The 24,911-nt window shown below is 37.3% G+C and overlaps 1 protein-coding gene across 4 annotated transcripts in view; it reads left to right on the top strand.

Annotated features, from left to right (window-relative positions):
• The window catches only part of TPP2 (tripeptidyl peptidase 2), a 58,636-nt gene that overhangs the window by 6,900 nt on the left and 26,825 nt on the right, over window positions 1-24,911 (top strand). For 2 of the 4 annotated variants that reach the window (XM_069802368.1, XM_069802370.1), the window contains exons 3-21: window positions 1,025-1,120; window positions 1,525-1,629; window positions 2,292-2,416; window positions 3,137-3,300; window positions 5,161-5,315; window positions 6,355-6,431; window positions 6,930-7,057; window positions 8,939-9,038; window positions 11,079-11,227; window positions 11,357-11,472; window positions 13,115-13,283; window positions 15,232-15,389; window positions 16,741-16,817; window positions 17,762-17,868; window positions 18,671-18,825; window positions 19,975-20,091; window positions 21,686-21,786; window positions 23,823-23,919; window positions 24,183-24,320. In XM_069802368.1, coding sequence (XP_069658469.1) covers window positions 1,025-1,120; window positions 1,525-1,629; window positions 2,292-2,416; window positions 3,137-3,300; window positions 5,161-5,315; window positions 6,355-6,431; window positions 6,930-7,057; window positions 8,939-9,038; window positions 11,079-11,227; window positions 11,357-11,472; window positions 13,115-13,283; window positions 15,232-15,389; window positions 16,741-16,817; window positions 17,762-17,868; window positions 18,671-18,825; window positions 19,975-20,091; window positions 21,686-21,786; window positions 23,823-23,919; window positions 24,183-24,320 — 2,334 coding nt within the window. Of the gene's footprint in view, window positions 1-1,024; window positions 1,121-1,524; window positions 1,636-2,291; window positions 2,417-3,136; window positions 3,301-5,160; window positions 5,316-6,354; window positions 6,432-6,929; window positions 7,058-8,938; window positions 9,039-11,078; window positions 11,228-11,356; window positions 11,473-13,114; window positions 13,284-15,231; window positions 15,390-16,740; window positions 16,818-17,761; window positions 17,869-18,670; window positions 18,826-19,974; window positions 20,092-21,685; window positions 21,787-23,822; window positions 23,920-24,182; window positions 24,321-24,911 lie in introns of all 4 variants that reach the window. The other 2 variants (XM_069802367.1, XM_069802369.1) reach the window with 1 other exon arrangement.

Raw genomic sequence — 24,911 nt, 5'->3', positions numbered from 1 at the left:
AGTGCATTTGCTCATCTTCATACAGATTGCTTGACATTTCTTTTACTTTTCATATGTCTTTATATTGAATATTCTCTATAGCTGAATGGGGGTCTGTACAGAGTTTTGTTGGGGGCTTGATAATCATTTGATTACTGTTTGTCCAAATCAGTATCTGATATAGTTTTGGAAGTTGGTTGAAGAAAGCATGCTAACATGCTTGAAAAATATCAGACATGGTTCTGTCTTTAAAAGTGCTAATATTTTCCACATTTGTATAAACTACAAGAGGAATCATGTTAAGCTTATGGTAGATAGTTGTAGAGACTGAAAAATATGTGAGGGCAGTTGTAGGCTCACTGCATTCACACTATGAATAGAACAGAAGCATGTAGGGTTTTTGGAAGGGATACGATGAGATCTAGTAGAGTCCTGGCTACATGAGAATTGCTGATGTTACTGACATGTTCTTGACTGGCTGGTTAGATTGATAAGGTAATATGGGGGCGTCAAATCTTTGGACCTCTCCATGCTATCAGCTTTCTTCTGAATTTTGCATGGGATATGATTGTAAGGGTGAATGTGTTGCTCTCTTGCAGTTGTTACTAGGAATAGTGGATCTGATATACTGAGAGTCTAAACTGCAGCAAGATATGAAATCAGACATTCAGATGTTTCTCATGACCTCTAACCAAAATACCCCTTCATGCTAGGGTGCTTCTTTTCATTTATAGTGCTATTTCCCCAAACCTCTACCCAATAAAGTCACTGCTGGGGCTGTATTTTTTAGAAGTAGAGTATCAGCGCAACTGATACTTAAAGATGCTCAATGGCAGTGTCACATGAATTGATACTGGTTCCTTTGGAACTGGATTGAAATTGCCATGTCATGTTGTTGAAACTTAGTGCAGTAGTTACCGTCATGGAGACAGGGAATTAAATTGGTGATATTTGCAAGTCTGTTCTGCTAAGCTCTCTTCCACAGTGTTGATTTTTTTTTCTTGATGCCTTTAGTTAACCTATTTATGAATATGCTTTTCTGTAGATTCCAGCGAACTGGGTAAATCCTTCAGGCAAATATCACATTGGCATAAAAAATGGCTATGATATCTATCCTAAAGCTCTTAAGGAAAGGATTCAGGTAAGGAATTAGATTTTGCTTCTGGTGTATATTCATATTTCACTCTTCTGATTCTTAAGTTTTTCTAGGAAACTACAGTATGTGATTGCTAACACACGTGGGCTGCTATTCTCTCACTGATTTTTTGTTTAGTTTTGAGATGATCCATTTCTTCTGTGATTTTTTCAGAACAACAGGAAGTGGCCTGGTGGTCATCCTCACAGTGGTCCATTGAGGCAAAAAGTCTAGAAATTAATGATACCCATTTCTTTTTTCTGTGTAGCAGCTGATGTTTCTTTATAGTATTGTATTGAACATTTTTAGCCATTGTGTCTCAAATCTGAATTCTCAAATTATTTTTATACCATTCATACTTTGGTATATGTATTTGTCAGTATATTGAAGAATGTGGTTTTATTTTACAGAAAGAACGCAAGGAAAAGCTCTGGGATCCTGTTCACAGATTAGCTCTAGCAGAGGCCTGTAGGAAACAAGAAGAATTTGATGCTGCTCATAGCTCTCCCTCCCAGGTTTGTGTAAGCCTAAATAAATTTGTGAGCTTGTTGTTTGCAACAATTTGTTACTGGTTGAGAGGATTGAAATACTTTATTAGATGAGTGAAGGAAAGATACTTGTGATTCTTTTGGCAGATAACTTACCAGTGTATCTTCTGACTAATTTTAAAAGTCTGTATATGGATGGTTGTTTGGTTTGCTTAGTGTTGTTAACTTTCTAAACTTGTTGTCAAATATGAAAAGGGTATTACTGCAAATACCATATTTTTAGTAAGTTTTATTTTTGATTTAACATGCTCTTTTTTGAGGCCGTCATCCTCGCTGTGTTCAAAGTTGGAATCTGTTAAACATATCCTTTTGTAAACTAGGTACTATTTCAGTGAAGTACCAGAAATGCTTCAGATCACTTCTGTATCATTTAACAATCTGTAAAAAAAAAAAAAAAAGCTTTTAAATGTTACAGCTACAGAAATTGGAAATAGCTGTACGTAATAGGCCAAAAATTAATAGTGCAGTGTTGAAGACCATTTAACTTCTAGATGTTTGTGCCTCCTAGGACAGTCTTACATTCTTGATGAAGTAATGGAACAAATGTATAGCACCAGAAAGGAATGTAGGATTACCTGTCTTGTAATAATTTTAGAAATACTTGGACTGTATTTTTGTTGCTTTATTAGGTAAATAAGCTAATAAAGGAAGAACTTCAAAATCAAGTGGAACTGTTGAATTCTTTTGAGAAAAAGTATAGTGATCCTGGGCCAGTATACGATTGTCTAGTATGGAATGACGGTGAGACCTGGAGGTAAATGCCTAAACTTGTCTAAAATGTCTTGTTCTACACATAAAACAGCTTGCATTGAAGACTCTGTTAACTTTTAAATCTACCCTCTTTATAGAGGACTTAAATGTTACTTGCTTTAAAATAGTCCTGCTTTATCACTTGAGTTTCATGACAAAGTTCCAATCCCAACATAAGATGGGGTAGAATGAAGTCTTATTAAAGACAGCATGATATAAAGTTTAAGCCTGTGGGAATTTGCTCTGAGGCAGAGTAAAATTGCTTTAAGTATCCAGTGGTGATAGCAGGGGAAAAAAAAAAAACCAAACCACCAGAAGTCTGTGCAGAAGCTTCAGGATGTAATGTGGCACTTTTCTTGACTGGTTGTGTGTATCATACAAAACAGTGGGTAAGGCTTCAAATGCTTGTGTACCAGCACTGAACAGCTAGCTTTAGTAAAATTTCTTCTTTGAAGAAATTGCCTGAATTTCCATATGCTCGCTTTTCAGAGACAGATTTGTTTGAATTTAGTAGTATTTGAAAATCAGTTTAATTAGAGATCTTTGTAGTTTCTGAATCTAAGTGTAAACAACCAGGTTTAAAAATATTGACTTAAAAGAAGTACGATACCACAAACACAAAACCAGACTTCTTGAAGTCTTTGCAGTACTCTTTGCTGGGGGAGGTAACTGAAAGTTTACAGCAGCTGGAAAATTGCTTTTTTTTTTTGTTTTTTGTCAACAGAGCCTGCATAGATACAAGTGAGAGTGGTGACTTAACTAGCTGTACAGTGCTGAGAACCTATAAAGAGGCTCAGGAATATGGATCTTTTGGAACATCTGAGATGTTGAATTATTCTGTGAATATATATGATGATGGAAACCTTCTTTCCATTGTGACAAGTGGAGGTAAATGAAAGCAATCTTAAGAAAACTTTGCCACTGAGTAGGTATGAGAAGCAGCAATTTGTATTGGGTCCTGATGCTGATCTTTGGGATGGTTCAAGGCAGCTGTCTTAATACAGTGTTCATTACTATGGCAATCAAGATCAATATTCAGAGTTCCTGAACTAAACCTATAATGACAGCTCATTACCAAACTTGCTTGCGTTTTTGTCTGAAATACTGTCAACTTTGTGTTCATGTGCATGTATACATAGAATGTGTATACTTAGGTACTCTTTAAGATGCTCCTGTATCTTTAAGCCTAAAATAGAAAGAACCTTCTTTCAAAGTACCTTTTTTGTTTTGGTTTTAAATATAGGGTGATGATTGATTTTTGAGTCACTGTCCTTTGTGCTTGTGTACTTTAAGAATCTTAAATAAGACATCCATGGGCAAAAGGGGTATTAGTCTTTATTTTGGTTTATCCAAACTTTTTTGTGATGACAGGTGTCACCTATAGCTGTAGGTCCAACCACTCTGAACCCATATTTGTGTATTCTTTTCATAATGTTTTGTTTTGGAAGCATCCTGAGTGGTTAAGGTGGTATGGATGTATTTGATTTGAAGAATGCTCTTAATTTCTCATGAAACTATCACATCTCAGTAGAACTACAGAATGAGTTCTGGTTTCTAAATTGATGGTAATTTTTTTTGAGAGGTTCCTTTTTATACTTCTGTGCAGTTTTATTTCTAATTTTTCGCTTAATCCCCGCTATCTGAGTCATCTCAGGTATAATTTTCATAACTTTTAGTAGGAAGCGTTGAGCCTTTTAAGTAACTTTTGTTAGTGTAATTAAGTTAATACTTACTTTCTCTCTGTTTGCTGCCTCCTTTCTCCCCTCAAAAAGCTGTTTTATTTTGCATATTGCTGCTGTTTACTGGCTTTTTATTTTTTATTCTTCACCCTTCCGGTGAAGAAATTTGTCCTGTTATCCAATCTAAACCTCCCCTGGTGCAACTTGAGGCCATTTCCTCTTGTCCTATGACTTGTTACTTGGGAGAAGAGACCAACCCCCACCTCACCACAACCTCCTTTCAGGCAGTTGTAGCGAGCAATAAGGTCTCCCCTCAGCCTCCTTTTCTCCAGACTAAACAGCCCCAGTTCCCTCAGCTGCTCCTCACAGGACTTGTGCTCCAGGCCCCTCACCAACTTAGTTGCCCTTCTCTGGACAGGCTCCAACAACTCAACGTCCGTCTTGTAGTGAGGGGCCCAAAACTGAACACAGGACTCGAGGTGCAGCCTCACCAGTGCCCAGTACAGGGGACGATCACCTCCCTGCTCCTGCTGGCCACACCATTTCTGATACAGGCCAGGATGCCGTTGGCCACCTTGGCCACCTGGGCACACTGCTGGCTCATATCCAGCCGGCTGTCGACCAGCACCCCCAGGTCCTTTTCCACCAGGCAGCTTTCCAGCCACTCTTCCCCAAGCCTGTAGCGCTGCGTGGGGTTGTTGTGACCCAAGTGCAGGACCCGGCACTTGGCCTTGTTGAAGCTCATACAATTGGCCTCGGCCCATTGATCCAGCCTGTCCAGATCCCTCTGTAGAGCCTTCCTACCCTTGAGCAGATCAACACTCCCTCCAAGCTTGGTGTCATCTGCAAACTTGCTGAGGGTGCACATCCATCCGTCCAGATCATTGGTAAAGATATTCAACAGAACTGGCCCCAGCACTGAGCCCCGGGGAACACCACTTGTGACTGGCTGCCGACTGGATTTATATACTTACAGCTCAATAATTGAAATTTAATTGAGCTGTAGTGTATCAAATTGGTATAAAGGAAGTTTACTAAACATACAGTGATACAACTTTTATTTCCTCAGGAGCACATGGAACACACGTGGCTAGTATTGCAGCTGGATACTTTCCAGAAGAACCAGAACGAAATGGTGTGGCTCCTGGAGCTCAGATTCTTGCAATCAAGATTGGCGATACAAGACTAAGTACAATGGAAACTGGCACTGGTCTAATAAGAGCTGTGGGTATTTCACTGAATAAATGATTAATCTCAGCAGTATGACTTAACTGTAGAATATTGTGGAACACTCTCTACTTGCTTACAGGCTGTGTTTTTACAGTTCTAGAGTATTTAAAAAAACGAACCAACCAAACAAAAAAAAACCCAACAAACCCCAACCCCCTCCCCCTGCCAAGAAACCCCAAACCAAACAAAAATAACCCTACCAAAAAACCCCTGCAAGACCAACCAGAATATATTTTAAAACATATCTTAAGACTAATGTTTTAATATAAAACAAAACTGCTCGTGCTTAGAGCACTTAGAGAGTTTTTCAGACTGATAGAGTTGCAGTGTGTCTGGCTAGCTTGACACATGGGCTAAGTTACTTGTATGCTTATTTAAAGTTCCTTATTCTGTGTTGTGAGTGTATTTTTTTTATAGTTATTTGCATAACTATAGAATACTTACATCTAGAATAGACACTAGCATCTACCCATGTGGCTGAATTTGTTTTAACTCTTGTTTCTGAAGAGTGATGAAAAATATTCCTTTTTAATGAAGAAAGTCCCAAGACCTTTTCCATCTAGTGAGTTGACGGGGAAAAATTTTACACAAGAAAAGGAATTGCAAATAGAAAATTTATTGTGGCCCATAGAATATCTTGCTATAGCAACATGAAAATGTACAGTAATGATTTGTGACTTTTTGGAATTTAACCAAACTGCACAGGAAAGGTGAATTTTATGTTACCGAGGACAGAATACTAATGAGGTCTGCAGTATTGTCTTAGGGTAATGTCTTAATTTATATCTTGGAACATGGCAAGAATAAGACTGTTCAGGGAGTGGGTTTTTTGATTCTGTTTGTTCACTGGGAAAATACCACTTAAGTAACTGATTGAAGTAAATTAAATTATTTTCCTCTGTAGAGTCAAGAAAAATTTATCCCTTTTTCTTAGTTCTGTAGCAGATCAGTTTAAGCAGATACTTTTTGCCATTCCTTATGTGAATTATTCTGTGACTAGTATGTATTTTGGCTTTTATTTTTACTTTATCAGATGATAGAAGCAATAAAATACAAGTGTGATCTTGTCAACTATAGCTATGGAGAGGCAACACATTGGCCAAATTCTGGGTGAGTACTACTGTGGTTAATATGAAGTATTTTAATATTGTAGAAGTGGAATTACGGTTCTTGAGCTTTGTGTAAATGAACTGTCAGTAAGAATGATTTGTCCAGGCCCAAGTGATTGTTATACATTAAACTGTTGCAGTTTACATTTTTAGTTATTTTTGAAAGTTAAATAAACCTATTGAAAGTGCTGTTGATTTATAATACAAAGAATATTTTAGAATAATAAAGAATTTTTGTAGTTGGAATACTACATAATCTGTGGGGTTTTTTGAAGACCTAATATTGCTAAATAACTGTTACTCCTTTTTAAAACCAGAAACTATTTTTTGTTGTCAGCTTCTGTACTGGAACAGCCTCTCCTAGGTGTGGGAAGCAGACTGCATAGTATTCCCTGTTCTGTGACTGGTCACAGAGATTCTGCTAGAAATGGGAGTTTTGCCCTGTGGGAAGAAAATAATATTGTTGATTAAATGACTTATTTTTTTCGTCTTACATCAGGAGAATTTGTGAAGTAATTAATGAAGCGGTGTGGAAGCACAATGTAATCTATGTTTCAAGTGCAGGAAATAATGGCCCTTGCCTTTCTACAGTAGGATGTCCTGGTGGAACTACATCTAGTGTAATAGGTAAATAATTTGTTTTGAAAAAAAATTTTGATGGTAAACTTTTGAACTTTGTACTTGTGTTACATGTCTGAGATCACTGGTTCATTGCTGAACTAAATCTAAAAAAAAAAATATCAATGACTACTGGACTACAGGATTAATTCTGAGGGAGGCAGTTGTTGCATGCTTAGCCATAAAAATTTAGATTGTTACCTTCTCACAGTTCAAGACATTACGTAGAAAACAGAGGTAGGAGGCGGATGGTCTTGATTTGATGTGGTTTTGTATAAAATTTGCAGAAGAAATCTTTGTGGTCTCACCTATTTGAAGATTCCAAGATTATTTTTTTAACTGTAACTGTCTGAGCACACCACTCAGACCATTAGCTGCTGGTAAATTCAACTTGTAAAAAACGTAAGTCGGATTCCAATTAATCTTCTGGAAAGTCTTGTAATGCATTCTGAATTGTCGGAACCACAGCTTTAGATCATCTGTCTTCATCAGATACTCTAACTTCTATTTGTAGTAAAATGAAGCTTTTTAATTTGGATATAAAATAATCCCACGACATGACCTAGACAAGTCCTTCTAGGGGAAGAATCTTCCAGCTGCAGTGCCACTTCTGTGCAAGTCTATTACTGGCATAAGAATTGGGTTTTCTGATGGGCTAGTGCATGTTTTTGAAGTTTCAGTGAAAGATTGAGGTATAAGACTTAGTAAAAGGTCTAGCATTTGGGGGTAATTTCCCTAGTCTTAATTTTTATATAAATCCTTTGATGCTGCATTACTGCATTACACAAGGTGCTTGTTAAATCTCAGAATTCTCATGCAAGAAGACTTGTAATGTAGACTTGAAAGTTGGAGACACACTATTTCAGGACAGCTAGTAGAATTAACACTGATTGCTTTCTAAAAGTTAATCTACAATTACACCACTCCTGAGACTGGGGATTGGAACTGGAATTGACAAGCTCTTTTCAGGTCTCTATTGGCTTTGCTCTTACAGTGTATCTATGCTGTCAATTCACCTTACTTGCTGTATCACTGTAGAGACTGGGTGATCATTCACCCTGCATGCTGAGTAGCTTGCTCCTTGTACTCCATCTGGAGTGAACTGGATAGGGTTTTTTTGGTTTTTGAGGGTAAAGCAAAATACAATCAACAGGTTGGCTTGGTCCACACAGACAGTATGGACACGGACCTTGCCAGATTTGTTTGTCAGCTTGGTATGGTAGTTTTCTACCATCCTGATGGTGCTTGTGCCATAAAGAAAATGGAGAGTACACTTCAAAATAGGTACACAGCATGGATGCAATGTGCATCCTTGACATCATGTTCTAAAAATACAACTTTAGCAGGCTTTGATGTAGTCATTTAGATGCTCTGGTCACTTTGAACTGATATACAGGAAAGTAATGACTGTCTCATCACTGTGTTTGAGCTGTGTGGATGTGGCCGTCTGCTCCAGGTGATGTAGCTGTGAGCCATGTGAACATGAACCAATTCACATAGATTGCTTTGAGGTATGGTTGGTGTATGTAACAGTGTAAACACAGCCAAAGGGGTGTGGGAGAGAGTGGAGACATGTAAAAGTGATCTGTTGTGAAAGAAACATAGAAGGTGAATACATTCTATTGAGTTTGAATAAAAATTAAACTTTTGAGGGTGACATAATATTTTAATATTTTACAGTATGACCATCTGCATTGTTACTGCATAGCATGCTGCTTAACACTTACTATGTAAAGATACCTGGATTTAATGAGATGGGAAATCTGTGTTTCCATTTTTAAATGTCAAGCAAAAGTTTTTCATAGTGAAGAATTTAAAACACAGAAATAATTTATTTTTGCTTTTAATAGAAATTCATTGTCCATCTAAAATGCTTGAATGTTTTTGCAGGTGTTGGTGCCTATGTATCACCTGACATGATGGTTGCTGAATACTCTTTAAGAGAAAAACTGCCAGCAAATCAATATACTTGGTCATCCAGAGGGCCTAGGTAGGCTATACTGAAAGAACAGATTTATTATTTTGGGGTTCAGATTATGTAATTAAAAAATCTAAAAATTGTTCATTAATACCAGAACAACAGTATCTCTTTCCCATGGGAAGAGTGTAGGTAGCCTGCTGTTCTTGGAAGGCCTTTGTATGTCAGGCTCTAGAACTCCTGGCGGAGGGGGAAGACTGCTGAACTGCTTCGGCACAACCTGTGTGTTTCAGGAAAGCATATTTAATGAGTGCAAACCTATTTAGAGATGATAAAAGTTGTTGAAAAGTTGTTTGGAAATTTGTTCTTTTTCTGAAATTTATTTTTTCAGATGATTTTTTCCATAGTATTTATTTCATTAAGTTGGTGTGGTGAAGTTAACTGTTCTGTTAGCGTTGAAGATTAAAAGAAATACTGTTAACCGTAGTGGTGTTACTTCTGACTTCAGTGACATTTCTGTGATGGCACAACTAACTCAAGGGTTTTGCTTGAGTCCAGTAGAGGTGTGAGTAAGCAGGAAAAAAAATGCTTTTCTACCTCATGTTATAGGAAACTATCTCAAAGATCTCTAAAAGAAAATTTAGGGACAATGAAAACTTCAATTTTATTTCATGTCTCAGAAGCATTTGATAGTAATGTAGTAGCCAAAAGAAGAAAAAAAGAATAGTGTCTCTTCCTGAGTTCTTGCCTGTGTTTAGACTTTGGAATTGTTCTTGCGAGTTGTGGAGTTACTGTATACTGTCTTTTGTAGTTTAGCCTACAGTAGTATGGGATGAAGAAAAAACAAAAAACGTGGCTTGAGGTTGGTCCTTGGTTTATTTGCTGGTTACATAGCAAATGCTTCTCTGGTAGCATTCGTCTTTAAAGTTAGCTGTCATGGTGTTTGTATATTTACAGACAAGTATATTGTTCCAAGAACCTTATTATGTAGAATTGTCGTGTGCTTTGTCACTTTGTAAAATAGTCAGAATGAGCATATGTCAGCTGCAAGTCCCAAGTCTGGCCAAAGGAGGATTCCCCTTGTGTAGGGTGCAGCACGCAGGTGACTGGAGAGTTCCTGAAGCTTTGTGAGAGCAGGCTTGGGGTAGGGGATCAGTCTGTCTGAGTAAGCGGGAGCGGCTTTTGGGCAGATATGCTATGCACTGCTTGACGAGAAGTGTCATGATACAGAACCTGTTGTTTGTATAGGGCTGTCATAAAATATGTCAAGACGTTACGTTAAGGTATTATACTGAGAGTACTCTGATTTGAGACAGATTTGAGACATATGAAGCTGTTAGTGTGGGATACAAATACCCTAAAATACCCTGCCTCCCCAGAAAACTTATTAGTGCTGTCCTTATTCAAGTGCTGGAATTTTTGTCTATCCAGAACAAGGAAGATGGAATATACTAGCTCATAGAGTTGAAAACTAGATGCTGCTTTCACTGTGCCATAGGTACTTGCTCCATTCTTAAATATGCTTGAGCAAGAGAGAAAGGTGGCTTAGGCCCAGCTGATCCTGGGCCTATCCATGTCTTGATGTTCCTTTTTTTGTCTTCTCCCCCTGCTCTCCTTGTCTCAGGTTCTGTATTGTAATTCAGAATTTGACCTGGTGTTCAAGTGGCAACATGCAAAATAAGAGATCTGGAGTTTGAATCTTTTCTAGTCTTCCTCTCCCTTTTACTATTTTTCTTTAAAAAGAATAACTGTTAAATAGGCTATGTAGAATACTAATTTATGTATTGAAATGTTTAATAGGTTTGTTTGTGTGTGTTTTCTAATTGAAATCCCAGAAGATACTCTGCTGACTAAACTGAAGCCTGGTGAAAAGTATTGAAGGAGTGAAAGTTTAGAAAACTTTCCCTGTAAAACAGGCATAGCTGATGATTAATGTGAGATTTTAAATTGCTATTTAGTGGCATGCTTTTTCTTGGGTTTAATGGGTTAATGGATTTAGTGAAGTAATATACTTGTGTTCTCTAAAATAATTTTTTTAAGTGCACGGATAACTTCAAGATAAAGCGTGCAGAAAAAAATGTTTGTTTTTCAACCATTCTGTTTTAACACTAGCACTGATGGAGCTCTTGGAGTAAGTATCAGTGCCCCAGGAGGTGCTATTGCTTCTGTTCCAAACTGGACTCTGCGAGGAACACAACTCATGAATGGCACATCCATGTCTTCTCCCAATGCATGTGGAGGCATTGCGTTAGTATTGTCAGGTAATGTGCTACAATCTTCAATACAGATGCATAGTCTAAAAGAGATTAGGTACTTTTTCCTCTTAAAAAAAATGCTGTAACTTTCAAATTTTTTGTTGTATCCAATAATAACCTTATTGTTAATTTCAGGTCTCAAGGCTAATGATATTCATTACACTGTTCATTCTGTCAGAAGAGCTTTAGAAAATACTGCAGTGAAGGCTGAAAACATAGAAGTATTTGCACAAGGACATGGAATTATTCAGGTACTCGCTAGCAAAAAACCCAAAATAATATAAATAACTGCCAGTGCAAAACTAACCCACAAAAAAACCCAAACAGCTTTCTAGATGAGCTCACTCAGTTTGCTCCCATGCTACGTGATTCTCAGATCTGATTGAGGGAGAGGAAGGGAAAGTAGTGGGAGGGGAGGAGGATTGAGATGGTTCTTTCAGTTGCAGCATGCAGTTATTGTAGAATAAATGTGCTAACTAGACACATTCTTAGACTGGTCAAAAAGGTATGTGGACATAAAAGTGGGATGTGGATTTTTATCACCCACGTGGATTTGGATGCCTAAATTCTGTGCTAATGTTAAAAAATGTTCTTATGCTATTGTCAGAGAGAGCTGAACTTGGTCTGTGCAGTCAAAAGCTGGAACTGTAAGTTCTGGGCAGTGAAAATACAGAGATACCCATGCTGGTTTACAAAGCAACACAGCTGCAGTTGTGTGATGACTTTGTTCTGGGCCTGTACTGAAAAGTCTTGAGTGTTCATTGTATCCTGTGCACTTCTAAGTAGCTTGGAAATCTGTGATGTGATCCTTTGTAGGATGAAGGCATAGTCTCCCTATGCATAAGCTTAGGTTCTTAAAGAGCTGCTGCTGGTTTTTGCCTGTAGTCACTCCCCTCCTAGCCAAATAGAGGTACTGAGATTTTGCTCTCATGCTTAAAGATGCTACATATTAAATGCTTAACCCTAAACTCATGTTCTGGAAATGCTAGAACCCGGTAGGTAATGTCTGCTAAGCACATCTGTAACACTGAGTTTAATACAGAAGGAAAAAAGTTGGTAGCCATATCAAATAAAAAACATCGCCCCAGAAAAATGAAATGCACCAGTCATATCTTATGACTCAGTAGTCTGTGATTAAAGCATGTGTTAAAACATGTGGTTAAAACTCTGATCTGGGAGACCGAGGCTGTTGTATGTCCACTTGTCTCAAAGGAGAGTGCCCTAATCTCTGCTGGTGAAGGTAGCTCACCGTGAAGTAGAAGAGAACATAAGATTTTTGGAGTCAGTAGAATAGAAAACAAGATAGAAGGGTGTCTTTTTAAAATGAAAAGTTGAACTTGTCATCAGAGTTTACTGTGACAGCTCATTTACTTAAATCCATGGCTGGATTTCATGACCTGATTCTCTTTTTGTATCAATATATAAAACTTACATGGGCATCCCATACTGCTTGTCTCTTTTCAACTGCTCAACTTCTGGTATTGTATAAAAGGTTTAAATGCTTAACTAGTGTTGCTCCACGTATGAGAAAGGCACCTAAATTAGCATAGTAGGTCTGGGCCTTTGAAGTCCATTTTGTGTTTGAAGTCATCTGTGAGAACTTCTGGTATGCACGTTTTGATGGATTTGTAGCAGAGGACATTTGTCAGTTTTTTTGGTTTGTTTTTGTTTAATGTTCTTGACTCTGTGCTCTGTGTGGCTGTTGCAGACTGAAAATGTTGCCTCATTTTCTGTACTGAGTATCATGTAAGGTGCAGTCAGGGTGTCTCAGGTAGCACGTGAGTTGCTTCACTGTTTGTTGCTGTGTTTGCTGGACACTTCATACTGAAGATAATATGCCTAAATTACTATTAAGTTGAAATTTGGTAATTTAGAATGTGTTCTTTCAAACAGGTTGATAAAGCCTATGACTACCTCATTCAGAATTCATCATTAACAAGTAACATAGGCTTTACAGTTACTGTTGGCAGCAACCGTGGAATCTACCTCAGAGATCCTGCCCAGATAGCTGCACCTTCTGATCATGGGGTTGGCATAGAACCTGTCTTTCCTGAGAATACAGGTAGGAAAGAGCTTTTTTATGCCGGGGTGGGGGGAGCAGAAATAAAGTGTAATCTTTAAATAAAAAAGCTGTGATTAATGAGGAGTGATAGGAATCTGTACCATGAAAGGAGTAAGTGCAACTCTAAATTTCATAGTAAATGAAGGCATGCAGCTAAAAACCATTTCCATTCTAACCTCAGACTTTTACTGCAGCACTTATACGTTTTCGGGGAGTCTGTTGCTTCATGCTTCCTCTCACTGAAAAAAGCGATCTCTCTTTGTTCTGAAGAAACATAAAATGAAGTTGTGGGGCTAGGGAAAAATACGGTAAAACAATCAAATATCCCTAATGTTTCATGAAATTATAGAACTTTAAGGGTTTTGTTGTAGATAACTCTTGACAAAAATTATTACTGTTCTAAAGATGAAAGAACTTACCCAGAAATTAGTTTCTCAGTTATTTAAAGACTATAAATTCTACATTTGGACTTTATCGAAGTTTCCACAACCTGAGAAAAACCTTAGTTTAACAAACTAGACTTATATTCAGTATCTAATAATGAATAAACATAAATATATCTAAAGACAATACAGGAACTGATACAGGTTTTAGTTACTTACTAACACGGTAAAAATAACTTGTCCGAAACAAAGTAAGGTTTGACGTCTTTTCTCCATAAACTGTTTTGGCCTGCTTTACTTGATTAAGTACAAATTGGAACTTACTGAGAGACTGAATTAGATTGTATTAAAAAATGGTCCATGTGAGAGCTTGTTACTGATATTAATGCCTTTCCTAAAACCAGTGATCCCCAAGAAGGTTGGCATGTGACAAAGGGTTGAGTTTATTTGGTGCAAGAAAGGGTATGAATCAGGACAGGTTACTGACTCAGAGTAACTTGGTGGTTTGACAGGTTACATTGCAATTGGTGCTTTTTAAATTTACCGTATGACATGGAGAAATAAAATAATTGTACAATAGACTCTTCTGCAGGAAGCAAACAATCTGAAAACATAGTTAGACATTTGTAACGGATGACTGGCTTGTAGCATGATGTTGTTTCCCTAGTACCTGTCAATTGTTATTGCTGTGCTGTGTCTGCTGTTTTCAAGACTGAGTTTGAGAAACTGTAGTAAGAGGTTAAGGGAGGCTAATCTGCTCAGTCTCTCTGTTGAAGTTCTCTTTGAGCTCTTATTGCTTCTCATGTACCTACAAGGGAGTTACATTGATAAGAGTGCTCTTTTCTCTACTTAAAGTTGTAATTAAATGTCTGAAAATTAAGCTAAGGTTAATTAGGACCAGGAAATGTGGAAAATTTTTTTCAAAGTGTCATTAATCTTTAGAGCAAGAGAAAGCTGGTTTTTAATCACTAAAACATTTCAGCTAGAGTTGGATGCTTTTCTGGAAGCTGTGCTTTAACCCATAGCTTTTTTGACATGGAAGCTAATTTGCAAAATCGGCTAAATTGACTGGTTGCAAAGGCAGACTAGACTAGCATAGTAATTTTTTAATAGACTTCTTGCTTAGGTTGCTGTATAATGTAATTTGGTAATTGGCATAACCTTCAGAATCAGTGCAATTGCTTTTTATTGTATTTCTCTGCATTAGGCAAGACTTTGTATCTATATAAGAAAGTTTATACCTGCTTCCAGACTATGTTGTGGGTAATTGAAGCATTGCTTACTAGCCTACCTTTGACTTTGTCAGGTTTGACTGTTTCGGGGGGGAAATTGGGTACAACCTTTATTTTACTGTACACTGCTGCTATTCTGCTTTTCTCAAGTTAAAAGAAATAATATGGAACACTGTCCTTCGTGAAGAATCTGACATCCAGGGGCCCTAAGGATTGGTTCCTATTACATTTTATTGATGTGTATGTACATTTTAATGGCAAATACTCTGTTATAGTAGAATATGAACACACGTTTCTGTTATTGAACTGGTTTTTAAATTTGTTTCTTGACAGAAAATACTGAAAGAATATCTCTCCAGCTTCATTTAGCTTTAACTTCAACTGCACCATGGGTCCAGTGTCCTAGTCATTTAGAGCTTATGAACCAGTGTCGACACATAAATATTCGTGTGGATCCACGTGGCCTGAGAGAAGGACTGCATTATACAGAGGTATTGAAGTATAGGTGTTCTAAGGAAGATTGTGCGCCCTTTCCTCTTCATTTGGTCTCTGTCAACTTTTTACAGAAGTAATTTTTAAGGCAATAAAAGCTGTGTGCTGTACAGACCAGAAAATACTGCCACACTCCATTTCACTATACAGATGGAATCCAGGGCTCAGAAGTAGTTATGCTATACAGTGTGTTGTATAGCACATGCCAGTGGGACTTTGAGTATCTGTGTTTAAGAAATAAAAGCATATAGGAAATATAAACCAAGTAAATAACCATTCATTAAGGTTTTTTCCTCTGGATATACTTTCACCTTTGACTATCTGGCTCAGTCCTGTATTATTATTGAGGATAGAGATTTGTGGTTTTATGAGGTCTTAAATATTTCTCTCTTTCTGTGGTGGCTTAAGGACTGGCCTAGCTTTTGTGGTGTTGCTGTGCAGTCTTATATGGACCCAAGATTTTGCTTTACCTTGAGGCGTTGCTTGGGTACAGTGATGCAACCTATTTTCTTGTTTCCTCACCTCTACCCTATCCCATTTTGGAAGGTGAAGGAGAAAAATGCGTGGTAATGGCTGTGACAGCAGAAGCATTACTTTGAGTAGCTACGTTCAAATTTGGACAAATTTTAATACAAAAGCCATTAAATTTCTCGTTTTCTCTCCCAACCATCCCCTTTCCTGCAAAAGAAACCCACCAACAAAAAATATTTTTCAGCCCTCTCCGTCCTTATCCCAAACCTTATATTAACATTGAAATGTTTCCATTGCATTGTAGTTGATCATAATGAAGATGATACCAGCTTGCTTTGTAGAAGTGACTTCCTTAAGATGCTTAGAGTTACAAGTCTTGTATGGTACCACTGAGAACATTTTAGCAAAGTGATGATGGAACAAATTTTCAGAGATAGTATTTAAAGCTTGGCCATGAAAAGTGTGGTAAATCAAACTGTATTTTCTCAAACATAATCCTGGAAAATAAGGATTAAAATATTTTTAATACAACAACCAAAATAGCTGAAATGAAATAATAAGGCTGTTTGGGACAAATTCTGAAACTAGGTTGAGCTTTTGATAAAGGGACTATCAAATGTGGGTTGAAATCTTGAAAACTTCTGGGGAAAGACTGAAATTAGCTAAGTGTGAAAACTAGTTTGTTTGTTTGTTTTTTCTTGGTGAATGTTGCTGTTTTACTATTTCTAGGGTGACACTTGTCAAATGAAGATTTTTTTTTTTTTTCCTGCAGTGATAACTACAGAGATTCAAAATACTCTCCAACTAGTTTGTTTAATGTTGTCTTCTATAATTTCATTTTGACTAAAGATTTTAAGTGGCTGTATTTTACTTTCTTAGGTGTGTGGATATGATATAGCAATGCCTAATGCAGGCCCTCTGTTCAGAGTTCCAATAACTGTTGTTATACCAACAAGGTCAGTAAACCCAGTTTTTATCTGCTTTTTTTAAGTTTAGTTTTGTTTTCTGTACCCACTTTACTTGTCATTTAGTTAACCACCTTCTTTCTCTGGGAGTTATTGAACTTACTACTAACATTGATAAGGGAGCAGAAATCTGAAGAAATTCTCGGAGCAGACTTATACAGCAGTGGCTTTTTTGTAGTTTTGGTCCTGGCAGCCAGAAGGCAAGTGTGTTCTGGTGGGCTTAGCCACAGTGGCAGCAGCTTCCTGGTCCATCAGAATACAGAGGACTTCTGGATTGTTGACCAAAGAATCAATCAATATACTCGTAGATGTCAGTCAACTGCAGTTTGGGTTTTTTTGTTGGGTTTTTTTTTTTTCATTTCTAACTGGTGGACTAGAGTAAAGGTGGAGACATTATTTGGCAGGTGAACGTTGGGATAAGCTTCCATCATGACTTTAATGGAGTGAATTTAGAGGTTTAGTATTTTGGTTTAAACATATGAATTCAGTGATGTTGATAAGGAAGGCAAGTGTCTTATTAAACCTATTCAGTGGACAATCTGCCCTGAGGAAGACAAAGTAACTTTTCTCTAACTCATTCATAGGAATATTACTTCTTACATACCTTAGCTCACTTTAGTGGAAAGTCACTCGGACAGGAAAAGCAGATCCACTGAAAACTAGGATTCTTTGACACTTGTATTTAAGCACAGTAACTTCAGGGAGGTGGGGAGGGTGTCTACATAATGTGGTGGAGCTGATGTTTTATATCTTTTACATACATTGTGCTGTCAGTTTCTGTACTAGTATGGATTAAAATAAGTGGTGCTAAGGACTAAATAGCCTCATTGTTTGCTTTTTATTTGACAGTATTTTTGCATTTGAAAAAACTTTTTTTAAAAAAAAAGGAGGCTTCACAGCTTGATTACTGTTTGTGTTTTCTTTTTGACATACAGAGTAGATGAATCATCAAGCTATGATGTGACATATACAGATGTTCATTTTAAACCTGGTCAAATCCGAAGGCACTTCATTGATGTTCCACAGGGAGCTACGTGGGCTGGTAAGGAAAATGACCACATTAATTAAATAGAAAAAATCGCATCTGTCAGACTTGACAAAGTTGTTTTGAAATCATTTTGAGTTCTGCCTGAACAAGAACTGAAGGATTTCACCCAGGAATACATAAAATGTTTATTGGATTTTAAGCTCTTAGAGGAGTGGTTTTGAGTTATCTCATGGTTTCTGGTATAGTAGAATCCCAATTCTCAGTCTTCTAGAAAGCAGCAAATACAGCCTGAAGTGATTGCCCATAATGGGAGGATTACCCCAAGCTTATGGAGAAGTATTACTGTCTGAGGTTTGCCTAGTTTTCAAGGTGTATGGATGTAGTGTTGAAAGAGGTCTTAACTGAAGAAAATGTGATTTTCATAACAGGCAAGTAGCTCATAATTCTGCAAGGAGGAAAAAAAGGTTTTTCTCTGTGTCTTCCTATGCGGGATTACTAAATAATAATCCTTTCAAGGATCTTTCATTTAGACTGAACTTAGTGATAAGACTCTTAATTTGGAGTTCAGCAGCAGTCTGTCCTGTACAAATTATACATCTGTAGTATCTGATTAATTTTCACCATTTAGGTGAGTCATGTTTCTCTTAACTGATCTCTGAATTTAGCTAGCTTTCCTTAATCTGAAAGAGTCTTTGTAAATAACTGATATATAAGCATTATTCACATATGGAGCCACTTGGGGTACTGCATAATTTCTTAAATTACTTGTGAAACTAGTGGTTTTTTGCTGAATCGCTGCTTTCCTTCTAAAATTCTTGTCTTTTGAAACTAAACTTAATTCTTTTCTTTAATCTAGAAGTGACAGTATGTTCATGTTCAGCTGATGTGACGGCCAAGTTTGTGCTTCATGCTGTTCAGCTGGTGAAACAAAAAGCCTATAGAAGTCATGAGTTCTACAAATTTTCATCCTTACCAGAAAAAGGATCAGTGACTGAAGCATTTCCTGTCTTAGTAAGTTACCTTAGGGTGGCATGGGGCAAGAGAGAGAAAGTGCAGTATCACTGCAGTATAACATAACTCATTCTGGACTGGTTTTTTTTCCCTAAGAAAAACCCCAAACCCAAGAAATCATAGGTTTGTTACAGTAGTGAATGCATCTGGTTGTCAGTTTTGAAAAGATGTCTAATAGCTTGCTAGTGATTCTTAATTATTTGGTAATGCCCTTATAATACATATTAATCTCTTTAATTTGTTGGTACTTTTTTATATAAACCAGTTTGTTTCCCTTTAAAATAGGGGCTATGATTTGTTTGATAGATGTAATTCAGCATATTTTGCCTTTAGTGCTTAATGTGGTAATCTGGGACATCTTGATGTTGAAGTCAGGTGATAACTGACTGGCTTACGTTCATACTGTTTAGATACAGCAGGCTTAGCTTGAATAATGCTAGCTCATAAGTCCAAAACAGAACCACCGAGTGAGCTAACAGGTCAGGGGTGTGGATGATAAAGAGTCCAGTTCTCAAGTTGGTCCCCTGCCTTGCTCAATTTATTTGTATAGCTCTAAAGCCTAAGAGTGGTTATGATTTCTGTGCTATTCAGTCCCTTACACTCTGTGAAAAGGCCAGATGGGGGACCCTAAGCTAAGTTTGTCCCACTGACACATTGTGAATTTTTGCATGTTAGTTAAAAAAAACCACCAACAACAAAAAGCCAACAAAACAACAACAAAAAAATCCCCAAACCTCCCAAGCTTCATGTTGTCTTAAAAGGCGGAGGATGGGATCTCTTTTTCTGATACACATTTTCTAGGGCACACATATAAACTCGTCTATGAACTAACCTGTCTGCCTAATTTGAAGGATAGGAAAGGAAGATGTAATATTTAAAAGCTGTACCTTTCTCTGGAGGGTATACCCCTGGCGCTCTTAGTTTTGATGTGGTCATCAGTCATCCTGTTTTGGAGCTTTCTTGTGTTTTCTGGACCAAGTATAGTGTCTTATTTGGTACTGTACAAACCTATACAACTGCAGTAAACTGGACATAACAGGGTCTTTTTTGAGCTATAGTGCATTTTTTTTGGCTTGGGATGAGGGAGGCTGGGTTGAATAGAAGGGGAAGATGGGAGCTTGAGTCTAACTTTGTGCTTTTGTTACTCAGGCTGGAAAAACCATTGAATTTTGTGTTGCTCGGTGGTGGGCAAGCCTTAGTGATGTTAGCATTAATTACACAATTTCTTTCCATGGTGTACTTTGTGCTACTCCTCAGCTAAACATGGTAAGTTTTCCAGAGTGTTTATTTAGAATTATTCTGAAGTCCTGTGGTATCTCAGAATAAAAAAAACTTTTCTTCATTCTTGCCTGTATTTAGAAAGACTAAAAGTACCTTTATACATGAGATGTTCATGTTTTCTCTTAAAACTAGGTAAACAGGAGTTCAGTCCCACAGAAATGCCCATTACCATTATTTATGATTTTTTTTGTCTTTTCATTATAAATCAGTAGGGGGGGAGGGAACTAGACAGGAAGAAAAACCCCAACAAACAAAAAACCCAAACCCAACACCAATAGAAAGGACATGCTAAAAGGATGAAATTGTAACTATACTTCCACTAGCAAGTGTTTGTATGAATAAAATTTGCTGGGACCACAGTTCTTGAACTTGAATATCTAGACTACCATTGCTAATAGACAGTACTCTGAATACTATTTTCAGAATAAAGTATCATTAAAATTTCTGTTCAGTGTTTTATTGAGATGTACTGATTGGCTTGAGATTCATCGTTTAGGGCAGTTGAAGGCACAGTGGATGGGCAGTGTAGTGATTACTAAGGCCCCGTGATACTAAAGGATTGAAAAAGTTTCTAAAAACATTAGCATGATAATATTGACAGTACTCTGTCTTGCTCCTGTGTTCTTTGCTGTGCTGTGCAGCCTGGCTTGGCTTGACTTTGCCTCCCTCAGGAGGGGGCTCTTTTTGAGAGCTGAGATGGCAATACCTACATGAAGCCACACCATGCTAATTTATCCTGGCTCCTCGCTTTTTTTTTCAGCTAAGGGCCAGAGCACATTATAGCTGTCCCATGGGTGAATTTGGATGTATTCAGGCCCTAAGAGCTGAATAAACTGGGCAAAAAAGAGCAGGTGCGTTGTGCTAAGGTACCAGATCTTGAACCAGTAAAGCAGAAAAAGAAAGAGCTGGTGGTGGTGGTGTGCACAGCAGCTTCCCCCATGACAGCAGGATTACATCGACTGAATAATGTAGAGTTAAAAATAAAAATACAAACAGTTCTGCCCTTCCTTCTTGAGCACCTGTAACTTTCATAAAATAAATTTTGATAGTGCTGTTATGCTGGTGGCTTTGTCATGGGATGCTGCTAGGAGAAAAGTTTTCAGATTATTTTGCCCATCGCTAGCCTATGTATGTAGTATTGTTTTTTTCGCAAAGTTAAACTATTCTGTAATAATAATCCTAACAAGCAGCACCATAAAATAGTTGTTTTAAGATTCTAGATAAGTAATACTTGTATTTATTGAATTATGTATTCAGAGGAAATCGTCACAAATGCACAAACAAAACCCAGTCCTGCCCAAAGTGTGACTTGTACAGTTCTGTACCAAGTACTTAAATTAAGGGGGGTGGGGGGAATAGAAATTAGACTTTAGCTCCAATTGCTAAAGTTTTGCAAGTGCCAGTATATCTGCTGTTCTAAAATAAAGATAAGCTTGTGACACTTTCAAACATGTGCAGTATTACTTCTTATAGTATAGATAAATACAGCCTGCGTTGTGTTTTTGAGGGATGTATCAGATGGTCCACCTCTGGCGTTATACGTGCACAGAAGCCTAATTGTTATATAATCTTTCTTTAGCATGCTTCAGAAGGCATCGTACGATTTGACGTTCAGTCCCTGTTGAAGTATGAAGATATTGCTCCATGCATAAATCTGAAAAGCTGGGTTCAAACGCTCAGGTAGAGTTTCTGGGGAGCTGTATTGGGAAAATGAGAGAACTATTCATATGTAGTTAAAACAGTAGCAAGTTAACAGTGAAATTTAGGATAACAACAATATTCTTGTCAAATTTTAAGTATGTTTGGAAGCATCGATTAATAAAATTTCTCAGCATTCTCTTTTTTGGTTCCTTTTACCTTTGACAAAATTTGAGAATTATGTTGACTTTTTTCCATACAAATAATTTTCTTTAAGCTAATTTAAAAAAAAAAAAAATTTACAAAAATATTCCATTGCTTCCGAAGGAGACACTTAGAGGTAAAAGGCACTTGAATATCTAAAGAAACAATTTGTAGAGTTATTTGAGTTATTTGGTGCTACTGTTTGTTGTTTGGGGTTTTTTAAGCAGCTGCTTCAGATACTGCCCAGTTTTGACCTGGGAAGACTGTCTTCTCTCTCTTGCTTGATTGGAAATGTTTTTGTAGGACCTGCTGTAGAATTTTGCGTGGAAAGTTGTGTTTATCTTGTTGTCAGTTTGACACATGCTGATTTGGAGGAAAAGCTTTGTTGGAAAATTCCTAACCAGTAGTTACTAAAGTTGGTCAGTGCAGGAGGAAAAAGAAATGCCATACAGTTTAGCAGTATTTTTAAGACCTGGGCCAGACAATTTCACAGTGGTCAGTAATCCAAAGTTTTCCATTATTTGGGCCTCTCAGTGTTGACCTTGGACTCTGTCTGGGGCTTTTGGATACTTGTAACTGGAATTGAGGTTGCTGGGAGTTTATTGTTTAATGAACATGTCACCTAATGTTAGGTTCAGAAATACCCAATTTGATATGCCTTAAGTGAGGAAATAAAACAATCCCCTAATATATCTTTGCCTCATTCTTGGTTTGTAAAATGGAGATGCTCTTATCTCCTTGTAGTATTTGAGACACTCATCTGACAGCAAATGAACTGCAGTTAAGTAAACTAATGAGAAATATATATGTATTTAAATTAAGGCATGAATAGTGTCCCTTGAATGAAATAATGAGTCATAACACAGAAGAAAAAAAGTGCTGAATGGCTTCTCATTCAGTCTCTTGAGTTTCAAATGCTTGGAGGTAGGGTGAGTATTAGGAAGACATATCATGTGTGGTGTTACTCAGTTCTTAAGTCTTCTGTCAGCAGTCTCTCTGGTGTCTGCCAGACTAGGAAACCTGGGTTAAATGAACCTGTGGTCTGACCCAGCACAGATATTTTACTGGGTGACTAGTCTGTACTCTTGGCAATGAAAAAGCTGACAATCTTATAGAAAAACTTGGATCGTGTAAAGGTTGTCAGAATGAATGAAATGTAAACTTAAATGATGCCAGGCCACCATCATTCTGCTACTCTTTATTTCCAAAGCTCTGATTTTCCTATATAATTATTATTTAGCCTATATTCTTTGATGCTTAAGGTCTAAAGTGTTTGTGCTGCTCTGAACAATAGCTTGTCCTAACTGTATCTGGGTTAACATACACTACATAGGCAGTGTATGTTAACATTCTTCTGTGTTACTACTCTGATTTCTGTAAAGCCTCTTACAGATTCTTTTCTGATATTACCTTCTATAACAAACAGTTATCAACTATTTATTCTGTTCTCTAATTACTGTGCCGTTAATCTTTCAATCTATGAATAAAAGTGCTGATTACAGCATGGATACTAGAGATGTAGTCACCTGATTTTTCTTCCTTATCCTGAAACCTGTTGGATTCCCCCCCGCCCCCCCCCCCCCCCCCCCTTTTTTAATGGCCTTTAATTTTGATCATTTAGACATGCTTGCTAAGTTCTATTGTCTTCTTCCTTTGGCAGTGTCTGTAATGTTACTAAACCTTGTTTTCAAACTGACGTTCATTTTAACTGAGGAATTTATGCTGCCTGGATAGTTATATTTTCAGAGATGTTGTTGCATGTGCTGAATTCAGTTGTACTTCAGAATATGCTTCTGCTTAAGCAAGACAAATTTTGATAGAGGATACATGTTTCTTAAGAGCACCTTCTGTTGTTTTTTGTTGTTTAACTGCAGACCAGTGAGTGCAAAAATAAAACCTTTGGGCTCCAGAGATATTTTACCAAATAATCGTCAACTATATGAAATGATTTTGACCTATAACTTCCATCAGGTAAGGGTTATGGGTGGTTGGTTTTTTAAAAGTTGTTAATAAATACAGCATGTTTTCTAAACCCAGTAACTAGCTTTCTGTCAGAAATGAGGTCTAGATTCACACTCTAGACTCTCTACAGTCAAAATTCTGATTTGGTTCTCTTTAGGAGCTACTGTTGCTTGAAATGGGCTTTACTTCAGGTATCCTTTTGAATATGTGTGTAAGGACTGTACTTGTTTTATTCAATACTGTATTAAATGTTTTGACCTTTCTTTTAATAGCCTAAGAGTGGGGAAGTAACTCCAAGCTGTCCACTTCTTTGTGAATTGTTGTACGAATCTGAATTTGATAGTCAACTTTGGATTATTTTTGACCAGAACAAAAGACAAATGGGTTCAGGAGATGCCTATCCGCACCAGGTACAGAGTAATGGATTTATTTTGCCTTCTGTTTTCTGCACAGTGTGAAAATTTACATTCTTTTTCACCTCCCAGGCCTGCTGTTAGCTCCTAACATTTCCTGATGCATAGGTATAATGGTTTTATATCTTCACAAGAAGACAGGTTCAGCAGTGATACATTTGTATGAAAAAAATAATGACAAGTTTGTTTCCATGAAATAGAACACTATGATTTTTTTTTTCCCTTCCAAGGAAGGAGAAAGAGTTATGGTGTGTTTTATTTCTACAAAAAGCTGTTAACTTGTGATTTCTTGTGATTTTGACTGGTGCTTCTCAAGAAGTGAATTGAAGTTCTTGTCTTTATATTTGGTTTTTTTACAAAGGTGATACCTTGAACTTTTCTATTTAAGATGGAAAGGATCCATTATTTTTTTCTGTAGTCTGACTTGTCTGCTGATAGATCAGAGGCTTCTGTATCCATGAAGGTTGTCTTCTGTGCTGTTCATGTCTTCAAACAGCCTTTTAAATGCTACAGCTCGGTTTACTTCCTGTTGCTGTCTTTCAGAAGGAGTTTTGGGGGTTTTTTTGCACAAGACTTGTAGATACTGTA

The sequence above is a fragment of the Haliaeetus albicilla genome, chromosome 15 (genome assembly GCF_947461875.1).
Source record: "Haliaeetus albicilla chromosome 15, bHalAlb1.1, whole genome shotgun sequence".
Taxonomy (NCBI): domain Eukaryota; kingdom Metazoa; phylum Chordata; class Aves; order Accipitriformes; family Accipitridae; genus Haliaeetus; species Haliaeetus albicilla.
Note: the sequence above shows the minus strand (reverse complement) of the source record. Positions and strands in the feature narration are given on the sequence as shown.